Raw genomic sequence first — 14,824 nt, 5'->3', positions numbered from 1 at the left:
CCTTAAAAGAACCTTGGAATGTCCTACAAGAAGCATTTAGAGTTATTCCCAAAGACTACTTAAGGAAATTAGATAATAAAAGCTAACATATGAGAGGTCAGGTTGTTTTGCGAAAATACAGTTGGTGTCATGGTTTTGAGGTGGTTTAGGATTCCTTCATTGCCTTCCCAGTGTTTTTCCCTTCAGGTAGCCATGAGTGGATTGTCTGCCCAATGTTTGAGGCATCTCAGTTGCCACTCCTCACCAAGGACTAGCTCAAGACACAGCTGTCTGTCAGACTGACATGGCAATCAAGATCGTGTAAGCTCACAGTGTGCTCAACAATTTAACCTGTGCTTATATCTTGCCTTCTCTGTTTTCAAAGTTGAGTCTTAAATATTGGGAAAGCATTCCCTGGGCTTTCCAAGCTGGTCTGCATCCTCCGAGAAAGGAACTGAGGAAACCAACATGCCATAGTCACCTGCCTGTCCAAATTCACATCTCTGATCTCTCTGCGGAGCCCTGCTCAGTCCATTCCTGTCCTACCACTGCCTCCCAAGAAACATCAAGGAAGAACCAAATCCAATTAAGACACTCCATCCTCATAATAGCTCTAGCTTCCACTGACCTTTCTTGAACCGAGTCCTGAAAAAACCATGACGTTTGACCGCAGCTTCAAGTCTTTGCTCCTTACTAAGAGAGCCTTGTGTTAATAGAATTTTTGAACAGCACTTTGTCACTTGTTGGGTCGTGCTTTAGAGTGTGAAACTTTTTTAGCCAACTTTGATTTATGGCAGGCAGTCATACAAAATATTAACTTCTAAGCTCTCTAGAATTCTACAAGCTCTTTCTGTCTTATATGCTGGATTTCCATGTGTGTCTACAAATGTTCTTTTAAACTTTGACCTGTGCTTCACTTGTGACAAAGCTATTATGACAAATTGTCCATGCTGATAACCCAACTGACAAAACATTTCTCTGTGCAATTTTACTTTATTTGTCTATCTGTCCCTACCTAGCTTTCTCCAAATCATAAAAAAATATAATAACCTCAACATTACCGTGGACATGTACAATCTGCCAAAACAGTTCTGCCACATCTGAAGTACAGTTTAGATATGTGTTCAGCTGACAAAGACACTGTGAACATAATTTTGGAACGATTGGACCCTCATATATATTTTTTAAACATGCTTATACTGTGTTTATAGACACTAAAACAGTAATAACATGCAGTATACTGACTTACTGCAGTTCCCCTTGGCCCAGCCTTTTGGCCATCCCTGTCCAAAGTCCTGATTGGGGTATCTTCTGATAAGATAGGCCCTGTTGCGATTGCCCTCACTCTGCTTTACACCTTGGCACGCTCCACCATCTCTGTTTGATTTCTCCAACCAGGATGGATCTTTCTGAGGGGAATGTGTACGAGAACCCAGAGCCGACCTACGAGAACCAGTCGTCAGGCGAATATGAATTGCCCTACGAGGCCTCATACGAAGATCTTTCGCATCTGACTCCTGAGTATGAAAACGCCGAAGTGGCCTCGAGAAGAATACCAGCTCCTCCTTCGATCCCGGCGCCTGAGCCTCCCACAGAGGAGAGGCGAGGAAGCACGTCCTCTTCCTCATCCTCCTCATCGTCTTCATCATCTTCTTCTTCTCATGAGAAAGAAGAGCAGAAAGTGGAGCTGGAGAGTTCCAGTGGGGAGGAGGAGGTGGAGGAAGAAAAAGAAGAAAAAGAGGAAGAAGAAGAGGAGAACACAGAGGTAGAGCCGTTAAATGAGTTAAACTGGGAGATGGAGGTGGACAAATCACGCAGATCCTCATCCTCGTCATCATCTTCATCAGCCTCTGAGAAGGAAACAGCTAAGGAGAAGCCAGAGCCTGACGAAGATGGACCAAAGGTCATGCTCTTTGTTAAGGTAGGAAAGAGAAAGGCTCAGATCAGGTGAATGTAAAATATATTGTGGCTCTACAGGACACGCACGCACACACACACGCCGTCTTCTCTTTCTTTGAACTAACTTATAGCGTCCATAAATTTCAGTCATGATTAGGTTCATATCAGCGTGGTGTACAAGGTCGGTGACTATCTATAGTGTGTGAATTTATGTGGAATGTGATAAAGGCACATTTGAACCTTATGCCTCTTCAGTACAAACATCCTTCTATTAATAGGCCATAGTATTTAGTCATTTCTCTGCACATGTGCGCATGTGTGCTGGAGGGAGTTACTCTATTTCTAAATATAAGCTCAGCTGAACTGACGGGAATGTTCGGAGTCAGTGCAGGGATAGTTGGGGACGGTCCCTGTCAAATGACCACGTGAAGACTGGTATGTGCATGTGCGTTACGTATACAGTGAGCATGTGTCCGTTTCATCCGTCTATCGAACTTATATTAGCGATAAGCATTCTAAATCCACACACAGACCTATTACACAATCAGCACATTCCACATTAAAGTCCACTATCACTCAAGTACACAGGGATCATAAATGTTACACATTGACACTAAAGCAGCACATAGCAATATAACCCAGAGGCCACTGCAGCAGAGTCAGAGAGGCCGAAGTCTGCTGCAGGCAACAACAAAGAGCCCGCAAACTAATCCCAGGGTCTCCAAACTCTTTCATTGTGAATATCCTGTTTCATTTAAACTAATCCGTTTTGTGCCGCTTTCTTTTAGACTCATTCTAAAACCTCTAAATTTTAACATGTCTGAAACACGTACCTCTGGTTAGATTCAGTTTTATAATCTTTTATTTCTTTTTATCTTTTGCCTGCAAAGCAGTTTGAATAAGCTCTAAGGGTGATAAGGTGCTGTCTAAATTACCTTGCACTTACGTTAGCCTAGCGTTATCTTAGGAACCAAACTTTAGTCACTAGATAGCTATACACATTTAATATACAGACAGAGCTAGCTAACTCTGGTTACTGTGTACACTGCTATACTCTACATTCACTTAAACCTGACTAGCTAGCATGAGTTGCTATGATTTGACAGCCAGTTCTAAAATTTCGGTACTGATTTCTAAAGAGCACCTTTATAAAGATAACATGATAAATGATTTATTCATTTTTTATTTGGGAAATTCTTGTGTTACAGACTTTAGCATACTAATACTACTAAAAATAAAAATAATATTAATAGAACAAACTATTTTCAGTTGCTTTCTTATTCACAAGGGTCACCACAGTGAGTAGCTCCACATGTTTGATTTGGCTGATTTTTACACCACATGCCCTTCCTGACAGGGAAACTCCCTTGGGAAATAATAATAATGATAATAATAACAATAATTATAATATAGATGCTCATCTGTAATTAGCTATATTAAAGGCTACATCATTGCTTTGACAGAGCAGTGGAAGTATAACGAGATAAAGTTCTCTTTATCTTTTACCTCCTGGAACATGTCCACAGGTCGTTTGGAAAACTCTACATACTAATTACAACAGCTCATTTGGCAGAATAGTTTGAGGGTGTTTCCTTACTGATTTATTAGCCTGTATGATGTATAAACCATTTGCTGGTAACTTACTGCGAGAGACCAGTCATATAGTAAAGAACGTGATTGTATACACTTTATTATTTGTAGTAAAGTGCTTAAGTACCAACTCCTTACAGGGTTGCCACTTAGCAAAATGTTCAAAACAGGATACACTGGTGTGACAAAAGTTCTGAATGTAAAAAGACTTTAGTTTGAAAACAAAATCTGAAATATGCCAAAAACCATTATTGTAAAAATAGGTTAAATGGGTTAAAAGATACATCTGGTGTTATTCCATAGTTTAGGCTGCACTTCTTAGTTCTATAGATATATCAAATGAGAAATAATTTTTTGTATGTTTTTCGTTTTACACTGCTGCCTAAAAGTATCCTCATAGCACCACCGAGCTTCATTTTAGGGATGGTATTGGCCAGGTGATGAGCAGTGCCTAGTTTCCTCCAGACATGACTTTTGGCATTTAGTCCAAAGAGTTCAGTCTTTTCTATGACAGTCCTTCAGGTGCCTTTTGGCAAACTCTAGGCGGGCTGTCATGTGCCTTTTACCAAGAAGTCTTACCATCTGCCATCAGGCCTGGTTGGGGGAGTCCAGCAGATATGGCTGTCCTCCTGGAAGTTTCTCCTCTCTCTCCACCCAGAAACCCTGGAGCTTTGTCAGAATGATTACCAGGTTAATTTCCCTTATCAAGGCCCTTCTAGTCCGATTGCTCAGATTGGTCAGGCTGCCAGCTCTAGAAAGAGTCCTGGAGGACTCCTCCGTAGAATTTGTATATGTAGTATAAAAATGTATGTAAGTTAATGTTAAAACCTTTCTACTATTAGGTGCTATTAATGTGAATTATGTTTTTTTTCTCAAATAAAGAGTCTAAATACTTGCTTCACTACTTTGCAAATCATGTCTTCACAAGACTTAGGTTTCTTCCTGCTGAACAGGAGTTTTTCCTTCCCACTGTTGCCAAGTGCTTGTTCATAGGGGGGTCAAACGATTGTTGGGGTTTTCTATGTGTGCAGTCCCACTGTAATGTAATATTTTTTGCCCTATATCACAGGGCAAAAAATAATTTATGCCTACCGTTTTCTACATCAACTTTGTACACTGTATTTAGTTACCATGTTTCTTGTTCCTGATCCCCTTTAAAACATCTTGGTCACAGGGATGAACAGCACTGATATAGGGTGCAAAACAAACATAAAATACAGTCCATGCACTGTGTGAGAAGCTCTCTGAAGGTTTGACATCACCTTGCTGCCATGCTGACACAGACACCATGGGACCTATGGGTGGTGATGAGTCTGAGACGGTAACAGTGACTCGTGGTGATTCAGAATCACCCAGCTGTTGTCCATCAAAGCTGTAAGAGGTGCGAGGGGCCAGGGCACCCCTGCTCTGCCCTTTCCCTACTAACTGTATTAGTACTTTCACCAACACCCCCACCCCTCCACAGTGGGGTTATTTTTGCTCGGCAATGTCACGCCCCCACGGCTAAAAGCTCAGGTAGAAAACTGAACCCAAACACACACACCACCCCCTCCACCTTCTTTCCCTCTCTCTCTCTTCGTCACTCGTCCTCAGCTGACACTCTGACAGAGCTGCTGTGGGACTGAGCTGACTTTACCTAATGGAGAGGGGGATCTGCTGAAAGCTGAGCTGGCTCACTAACATATACACACAAACAAATACAACTGCACTGTGGAAATAAAACACACAAACAAAGCAGGTCTTTTTTGACCATGACGGATACTGCCGCAGAGGAGGACAAGGACCCTGATATTGAGCTGTTTGTCAAGGTGGGGGTCCAAATGTGTGCATTTTGGTGTGTGTACATCACAAACTAACATCGAACTAACATTCGATCATTTCATGTCTCACTTCTGAATCTAATGTCATAGCACATTTGCATATGTTTGCATGCTGTCGATAATGTTTTTCGTTTTTTGTATGACAAGTAACATTTAAGTTCAGTATGCACACATTTTTACCACCTAAATAACGACTGTGTTTGGTAGGGTAGGGGGGTCGGCGGCTCCTTCAAGTGTGTGCATGCCATGTTGTTGTTGTAGCGTGCTGATTTTCCGTGTGTTAACCTGACACCCACGTGCACAAACAATCTCTCTTTTGCTCTCTCCCACTGAATTATTACTGGGGTCCTTTCAGTATTGAGAGCAGCAGCTTTTAATAGCTGAAGGTTAAGCCACAATATCTGTTGGCATGCGGCGTAATATGCTAATACATAACATGTATCCTTGCTACACATACTAAGTAATATACCTTCTGCCAGAAACCCCTTAACCGTCTGAGATCAAAGTTGTTGACCACTACAAACCCTAACCATAACTCTAAAAGTAACCAATCAGAATATTTACATTTTACAGTCCTCACAATTAGCAGTCATGGAAATTAATTATGAATTATTAAACTATTAATGAATTTGGGTCATCCTATCTAACAGAAATAAAAATATTTTAGTGTTTTTTCCAAAAAGTCTGTTTTTCTATTCTTCAGAATAAGAGTCATCACTAGTGATGACTAGATGACTCAAAGGCAAATTCCTCCCACTTTACAAGTTACTGACATATCTGTAAAGAAGACATTCATTTCCTTTCTGATATGAGACCATAGCATGAATGTATATCCTTTCAAGTAGTTTTCATTGTTACTTTACTTTTTTTTCATTCCTTTATTTCATTTTTGCTAACACTTGAACACATTTGCAAAGTTAAAAATAATAGAAAAAAGGAGACATTAGCTAGCCATGTAAGCTAGCACAGCTCTCATCATCTCCAGTCCACAAATTAGCATATTCATCTCATTTGTTTGAATTAAGCAAAGTGTCATTGTTTCTTAATTTTGTTTGATTAGTTTCTATCCAAACTGAGTCTCTAACAGAGCCAGGCAAACTGTTTTCCTTATTTCTGGTCTTTATGCTAAAATTAACTGACTGGCTAACTGGTAAACTTTAAGCTAACTGGTTTAACTTTTAGCTCGTTCTTGAGTCTGTTAGTGGATTTATGGGCTCACTCCTGATATCAGTTTTTTTAAATTAAAACATTCTGATATATATACACATATATATATATATTAGTGCTGTCAGCGTAAATCTCGTTAAAATGACGTTAATGCCATAACCGCATTAACATGGCAAATCTCCGTTAGCGAGTTAACGTGGAGGGGCTGTGGGGCTGCACAGCATCAACGCATTAACGCGGTTAGCTCATTAACGCGGTTAGCTCATTAACGTGTTAGCGCGATCCGTGTTAATTCGCTAACGGAGATTTGCTGCGTTAATGCGGTTATGGCATTAACATCATTTTAACGAGATTTTATTTTTTATATTGCGGTTTTGCAGAAACATGGCTATTGACCACTTGGCGTTAACTTTAACTGCCGTTAATCATTTTTGGTGACAATCGCGGTGCTGCCATAGGATCAGTTGAATAAGACCCATTTGGCAACCACCAGTCGTGAGGAAAAAATGAATATTCCCAAACTGGCTGTGAGTGTTCTCTGCAGCAGCTGAGAAATTTACCACTAAAGTCCCAGTTAGGCAAGTCTACATACTGGTCAGTACTCTCTGGCAACCACCTGTCGCTAAGGAAAAATTTAGTTCCCAATCAGTTGGCAAAAGCATATTGACTGCTACAGTCGTAGTTTGAAGAGATGCGTTGGACTTGTCTACAAATATCGGCCAACTGCTCCGTGAGCTGTAGTGAAACTATAAAAACTGTGACACAAACTGGAAATGGGGACTGTTTGCCTTCAAAGTAAAAGTTGCCCTTTGAAACATGCTGGCTGAGGCATAACTTTTACTTTGAAGGTGAACCTTTTTAACTTTGCTGGCTGCAGCAATCAACAAGGGCAGGAAGAGAATCCTTCTTTTTGTTACTTTCCTGCTGATTTTGATAGAAGAAGAGGTTGGATTGGAGAAGTGAATCTGAAACAATGTAGCTTACAGTATACAGTCAATGCATTGAGCTTTTAATTACCAATTACCACAAATCACATGCAAATATGATTTAATTGGTATATAAGGCAGGTTCTTCACATTGCAACTAATTCAAATGTATCTTGATGCATTCTCAATTATCCAGGAAAGTAAATCTCCAAAAGTTGAATCTGTTCATCTGGACGTAGCGTTTTGTGGGAGAAACGTTTCGTCATTCATCCAAGTGACTTCTTCAGTCTCAGCTGACTGCAGGTTTCCCCAAACCTTATAAACAGTATGTTTGCATAATGACTGAAACCAGCCCACTGAAGGAACAATGGGCTGTGAGGTCAGTTCCTTAATCATAATTATGCAAATTCCCATGACCATTGATCAACAATCACTGACCAAAACCCACTGATCAAAGAACACTGATCAATGGCCATGAGTACCATTCACAGAGAGTTGGGGAATGGCTGCAATCACAGCATTGTAAGATGGCGAAAGATGTACCCTTAGGCCCCCTCCTCAAGTCAGAGATGGTCTTTCCCTTTTCACGTAAATGGCCTCCTTGAATTTGCATAATTATGATTAAGGAACTGACCTCACAGCCCATTGTTCCTTCAGTGGGCTGGTTTCAGTCATTATGCAAACATACTGTTTATAAGGTTTGGGGAAACCTGCAGTCAGCTGAGACTGAAGAAGTCACTTGGATGAGTGACGAAACGTTTCTCCCACAAAACGCTACGTCCAGATGAACAGATTCAACTTTTGGTAATTCAAATGTATATATTATGCAACATTCAGTGTTTCAGTGTCTTCTGTACTATACCTGAATGGATGGCAACAGCAATGAGAAAATTCTTGAAACACTATAAGCTTTATACAGTTGGTATTTTTGGCCAAAATAGGTTTTAGTCTCTTAAAATGTGATTGAAAATGTTTTAGGTGAAGTATGAGTGTTTCCTTGGCTCGACAGTGAGCCCTGTTGTATGATTTGATACACACTGCTGCAGTAGGTAGGGACCAGAAGTCCAAACAGGCAGTGAAGCATGTAATGGAAGCAGCGTGGATTATTCATGTTGGACCTGGTGTCTCGTTACAGTGTCCTGTTGCAGCTTTGCATTGACGCACACACTGAAGAACACATGTACACAAACATACATGCTTTCTATTTCGATAATATACACACGAGCCCAACTGCAAAACCCCTGCTTCACACTATAAAGCACTGATTCTTCGTCTTTCATTGTGCCAGTGAGCTGATTGATTGATAGCTCATCGGGACTGTGTGCATTGTGTGCAAGTGTGTGAATCAGTGTATGTGTGTCAGTGTATTCTTGCATGCATTAGAAGAAGAGTAAGCCAGGATTCATCTCTATGCATTACAAATGCACGTTCTGTTTTGTACTCAGCTCTAAACTATATTACAGGCTGGGAGTGATGGTGAGAGCATTGGAAACTGTCCTTTCTCCCAGCGCCTCTTCATGATCCTGTGGCTGAAAGGTGTTGTCTTCAACGTCACCACTGTTGACCTAAAGAGGTAATAACTAAATGTTATTGCGTTAAATGATAACACAGTGTTGTGCTGTCAAGTTACAGTTCACAATCAAGCCATTTGCATAATTGTAAAGTATATAAAATATCTCAACTGGTGTTCTGTTTTTTGGGTTGGGTTTTTTTGGTGCCTGTTTTCATATGAGCACCAAAATTCATGTAAATTCTTTTCTGAGTTGCACTCCTTGTAAAATAAATAAAATAATAAATAAATAAATAAAATTAATAGATACACAATGTAATGCAAATAAAGATTTGTCACAATATTAGTATTACGTTTAGATCTGTATTTTCAGCAGCACAGTTGTAGGAACAGGAATTCTATCTGTTTAGCTCTTTGTTCCAGTAATTCTTTTACCAAGAGGTCAAAATTTCGCCTTGTTTAACCCATAGATTGCATGTAACAGATGGATGCAGCTTTTAGAGCCTTCGGGTTGCCATTTTTAAAAACACATTTGGACGAGAGGGTAGCCTGTGGGAATTAAAAACTAACATTTCACTTGTTAGCTTGCTTGCTAAGGGATATGATGCTAATTTTGGCTAGCAAGCAAACTAGCCATAGAATATGTCTATGGGTAGGTGTCTCTATCGTTCAAAACAGCCACAGCCTTAATCATGCTTACTTTTAAGCCTTAATACAGTTTACCATACAGTTATCATACAGTGTTGTGCAAAAGTCTTGAGCCTCCCTTCATTTCTTTATGTTTTGCTAGGAAAATGGGAACTAGAGCTGTGGCCAAATTCAGAGGCTGCCTCCTCCTGGGGCCACATTTGTAGGCCGATTACGTCACAGCGACACAACGAAAGCTGTCCAAATTCGTAGACTCCTCCAAATGCGGCCAACAAATGCGTCCTCCTTTTCACCAGATTTGAAGCATGGGTCTTCGTGGCCCAACCTATCCCAGAATTCATAGCGTGGCCCAGCCAATTCCAGTTTCCAACAATGGCGGTTTTAATATTACTCTTATTACTCTTTCTGGGTCACAAAATAAACTTTTAAGATATTTTCAGGCAAGAATGTAACTTTGTTCCAATATCTGCTCTGTTTATCAAGATATCACATATTTGCAAAAGACGTCTGTTACCCACCAGCTTGATAGCTAGCCAGCTCGCCAGAGCCGGCGAGAGCACCGGACTCCCGGCACATCGTTTTCAGACCCCTCGCAGTCTTTTGCAACTCAGGTTAAACATGATATATAAGTCCCTTAGATAACTTAGACAGACGTGTGAGATGGCTGACAATTTATGCCAGTGTCCTGTTACATTTTAGATAGCAAGGACCAGACGGCTGAGTTTATTAAACTCCACCAAGACAGCTGGTGACGCAAATCTGAAGGCTAGACTGTCCCATTTCACAGCCGCTCACTTCCAGCCTACCCAGCCTTCGGAGGACCCGGCCCATGTAGACCGCGAAAGCCGGGTCCTCAGGAGGATGCAGCCTCTGAATTTGGACACAGCTTAGATGTAGCAATTTATTGAAACATGCAAACATACAAGGAAATATATTACATTGTATATTTTCTAATGTGATCTTTTTAACATTCTTGCGTAAGCTTTCTTCAGATTTCTTTAAGCAGTCTTTGAGAATAGTTCTTAGTACTGCGAATCGAAATAGCCATAAAACAAACATTGTTAAATAAGAAAAACAAAAGAAATTTGATATTGTTTGCAGTATTACACAAACCTACATACTTAACATTTTCTTTTATTGACAAAAGTTAAAAATAGCTTTCAGAGGTCTGTTTAATTACGCTCTGGCTCCAAGTGCTGCTCTGAGATATACGTGACGGTAATAAACAAAGTCTCTGAGGGTCGCAATTAAACTTTAAGAGCCTCATTACTACGTTATCAGTGTTATTACATATTTGACATATTTATTGAAGAGGGTGTAAAAATGATTCCACTCTAATCAGGAAACCAGCTGATCTTCACAACCTGGCTCCCGGGACACATCCACCCTTCCTCACCTTCGAAGGGGAAGTTTACTCTGATGTCAACAAAATAGAGGAATTCCTGGAGGAAAAGCTGGCTCCACCAAAGTAGGTCTCACACACAAGCAGACAAAATAGATTGGTAAATAGGGCAGGTAACAACCCGAAACAATGTTCTGCTGTTTTGTCAGGTACCCCAAACTTGCAGCAAAGAATCGTGAATCCAACACAGCAGGAAATGACATATTTGCCAGATTTTCAGCTTTTGTCAAAAATACAAAACCGGATAAAAATCAAGGTGAGCATGCAGCATCCAGGATATATGTCTATAATTGGGTTTAACTGGGTCTTTTAAAATCCTGTGGTGATGCTTCCTGTGTGTTTTAGCTTTAGAGGCCAATCTAAACAAGGCCCTGGCTAAGCTGGACGAGTACCTGATTAGTCCTCTCCCTGATGAGGCAGACGAGGGAGAATCCACCCGCAAGTTCCTGGACGGAAATGAACTGACACTTGCTGACTGCAACCTTCTACCAAAGCTTCATGTCGTTAAGGTAACCTCCACCTGAGTGGTTTCTTTGTCTTTGGCTACTTGAATCTTTTAAATTTGACTTTTAGCAGTGTCAAAATAACTTGCGCTTTTGCAGGTGGTTGCAAAGAAATACAGAAACTATGACATCCCGTCAGAGTTCAGAGGTTTGTGGCGGTACCTTGGAAATGCTTACAAACAGGACGAGTTCATCAACACCTGTGCAGCTGATGTGGAAATCGAGCTAGCCTATAAGGATGTCGCCAGGAGGCTGGGGAAATGAATGCATCACAAGCACTCAAGAACCTTTTTATCTTTTATTGAGAAATATCTAATAAATCACTTTTTTTTTTTTTTTTTGGAAAACCATTACATACACTTTTGGCACAGTATGTGTCACTTGTAATAGTAATATAGTAAATATGTTTAACTGTAGCACACTGGTATGATGTTTCAGAGAAGGTGCTAAAAATCATGAATCGTGTTTGTAATGGTATTGTGTAGCAGCAGATGTCTGACGCATCAAACGATGCTTGCAAACTAAAGAGGCTGAAAATTGTTTCATAATGATTATACTACAGTCATTTTTCAAAAAAGATTCAATGAGGAAAAATGTATGAAGTTTGCAGCTCAGTGTTTAGTTATAGTAAATCCCTTCCTTAAGCAACAACTGTCCAGTCATCAGTGATTAATGAACTGACAGCAGGTGAACTAAGTAAAATCACCTGGGGAGTGTAGTTCACACTACATTCAAACATAAAGATCAAACTGACAATGTACAAATAGGAAAAAACTGTAGCATTAAAATCAAATGCCAGCAAAAAAATTTTTAAAAAGAAAGACAAACAAACAAAAAACATTCCGTTAAATTTAGCGCAAATAAAAACAAAATCCCTTTTTGTTCACAGGTCATGCAAATATAACACACCCTACTATTCATAGAGTTTTGTGGTGGTATTGTACCAAGCAACATTACATCATTAGCCTCTGGAAACACTATGTGTTAATAAACACTAATAATTAAATAAGTAGTAATAGCTGACACCTGGCATATTCAATTTTACTTTTACAACTTCATATTAAACATATTAAAAACTACGATAGGCAGATATTTTCACAGCTGGGAAACCTTTTAAATCACAAAACCGTCCCAGTATTCTTTTATGGTTTACATGGGTCAGATTCTCTGCAAATATTTGTCATTCTTTTAGCCTTTCTTGGGTAAATAAACAAATAATAATAAAATAATAATAATAGAATAATAATAAAATAAATAAACTCCTGTATTTGTTGGAGTTTTATTTTTGCTTTAACTTTGGCCAAGTTAGCCTTAATTTGCTAATTGGCTAGTTTTTTCCTCAAGGCTCATAGACAGGGGCGCCTCCGAGGGGGGCCACTGGAGGGGGTGGGGGTGGGGGGTGTTATGGGCACTGGCAAGAGAAAGGAAGACACCCTACAATAAGTTGAAACATTAACTTGTTTTTTATTCCGGCATATATAATATTTGTCATTCGGATTTCCTGTCGTGACCCCCACCCCGCACAATATTTTTCAAATAACCTGTATTTGACAACAGCATAATAAAATGGGAAGTTCAGTTTTTGGTGTGCCACCCTAATATTTTTAGTGGCCACCCCTACAAAAAAATTCTGGAGGCGCCCTGCTCATAGATGCAACATTTGTCAGCATAGCTGCCTAAGCAACACACACACACACACGCACACACACACACACACACACACACACACACACACACATTTAGCATAATTGCCTAAGTTGCTTCAGCTAACGATGCTCTAAAGTTGATGTTAACAGTCATTTAAACCAAGGTGTCAAAAGTGTAGGAAAATTTTTGTAAAAATCTGCGCTCGACAGCAGATCCCCAAACAGTGAGTGTTAGGAGGTTAAGATGTGTTTATCCCAATTTCTACTAAAGTATTTTCTCCTTACTAATTAAATTAATATTTTTAGTGTCATAAATGTCTTGGATATATGTGAATCTAACTGTTCTGTTTGTTTGTTTCTTTTTTTTTTCCTGTTGATTTTGGTATGATTTTGTGTTTTCCGGTTTTCCTGGGTGTTTGAGGAAAGCAATGCTAAGAACGTGTCTCAGCCAAAGCAGTTTGTCTTTTACTGGTGCAGCGTCAGCGCTGTGATGGCCTTCCTTTTTCTAACAAGGCAATTAACCATTTATTTGATCAGTTAAATACAGAGTACAAGACGGATTTTCTTAAGAAGTTACAAATCTTTGTTTTTCTTTTGTTAATATAGTTTTCTTGTTTTATTGCCTCACTCTGTAGTTTACAGCAAATACTTACTCTGTAGTCCTTTTTAATAGGTTACAGTCTTGTTTTCAACAATAACTTTCGTTTTCTGATTAATAAACAACAATGCTGTCAGTCTGGGAAATCAGTCTGTAATAAAAAGATCATACATGACAGTAACCAGCTAAATAAACCAAATTTAGCTAGTTCTTTGATTTTATGCACACTGATGGCAGAGGATTTAATCACGGGTGCCTTAGTGAGAATCAAGCTCACCTCTGCCTTCGGCTCTATGTCTGTACAGTAAATTATGCATGTTTGAATATGATAGGAATGTGAATTTTTCATGTCATCTCTGTAGGGCTGCTGGGAAAAAAACCCCCAAACTTCATATGTCTGTAAATGATCAACAACCATATTCGTCTTCTCTCTGATGATTGCAAGCCACTGTGTAGACTGTGTTGCTTATTTGAATATTAAATCTATTTTCTCAGAGGCTGACCTTGGGGCTCGTGGTTTTTCACTGGAAACTGTTTCATCATGCATGCGTGTGGTCTAGTCATACAAAAGAGCAGTGAACGTGTGACAGCACTGACGTTCCTAGTAAAACACAAAACAGGTTTTCTCTGATTTGTTTATGGAATCACATTTCATCATATTCCACCATAACAGCACAACCACCCACTTTATTTTCACTCAGGGCTGAAAATGCCTTTCTCTGGAGGTGATGAATACAGCTTTCTCGCAAGCTTTAGATTGAAATTCTCTGTTTCCATGGGTCAGTGAAAAGCGTAATTTATTTGCATTTCAGTGTTTTTTTTAATTTCCTGAATTCTCATATCAGTATCTGCTTTAAGGTATGATCCCAGTTGAATCAGGAAGTGCACTGTATATGTAACAGCAAGACACATGTGCAAAAAGGACCGTGTCTGATGAAGGCGCAGCAATTTACCGTAATGATGACTGAGTGATTTTCATGAACATGTTTTACAGTCCAAATATGAACAGCGCGTGGCCTCTACCAGCCAACAGATGGCAGCAAACACAAAGTTTTATTGCTCTGTAACAGATCGTATATAAAGCAAGGAGCATGCAGTTAGGGACCGTCCTATTATAGGTTTCTTCTTTCTGTTAA

General features: G+C 39.7%; 1 protein-coding gene across 2 annotated transcripts; it reads left to right on the top strand.

The window, feature by feature from the left end:
* The first annotated feature begins 1,322 nt into the window (after positions 1-1,322).
* On the top strand, positions 1,323-14,190 carry clic5a (chloride intracellular channel 5a). Of its 2 annotated transcripts, none has more exons than XM_005449988.4 (6): positions 1,323-1,900; positions 8,845-8,954; positions 10,882-11,007; positions 11,091-11,197; positions 11,287-11,450; positions 11,544-14,190. In XM_005449988.4, the coding sequence occupies exons 1-6, from the start codon at positions 1,379-1,381 to the stop codon at positions 11,706-11,708; spliced, it is 1,194 nt and encodes a 397-aa protein (XP_005450045.1). In that variant the 5' UTR covers positions 1,323-1,378; the 3' UTR covers positions 11,709-14,190. The 2 variants fall into 2 exon arrangements, with proteins under 2 accessions (XP_005450045.1, XP_003440903.1); XM_003440855.4 differs by lacking the exon at positions 1,323-1,900 and adding an exon at positions 5,063-5,276.
* Positions 14,191-14,824: the final 634 nt, after the last annotated feature.

This window comes from Oreochromis niloticus, linkage group LG23 (genome assembly GCF_001858045.2).
Source record: "Oreochromis niloticus isolate F11D_XX linkage group LG23, O_niloticus_UMD_NMBU, whole genome shotgun sequence".
Lineage (NCBI taxonomy): Eukaryota > Metazoa > Chordata > Actinopteri > Cichliformes > Cichlidae > Oreochromis > Oreochromis niloticus.
This window is presented reverse-complemented; position numbering and strand designations above follow the sequence as displayed.

Excerpts from the sequence above, each read along its gene's own strand:
- clic5a (XM_005449988.4), top strand. The coding sequence starts at position 1,379 with ATGGATCTTTCTGAGGGGAATGTGTACGAGAACCCAGAGCCGACCTAC. Across the intron at positions 1,901-8,844 it reads AGGTCATGCTCTTTGTTAAG|GCTGGGAGTGATGGTGAGAG; the intron begins GTAGGAAAGAGA and ends ACTATATTACAG. Across the intron at positions 11,451-11,543 it reads CAAAGCTTCATGTCGTTAAG|GTGGTTGCAAAGAAATACAG; the intron begins GTAACCTCCACC and ends GCGCTTTTGCAG.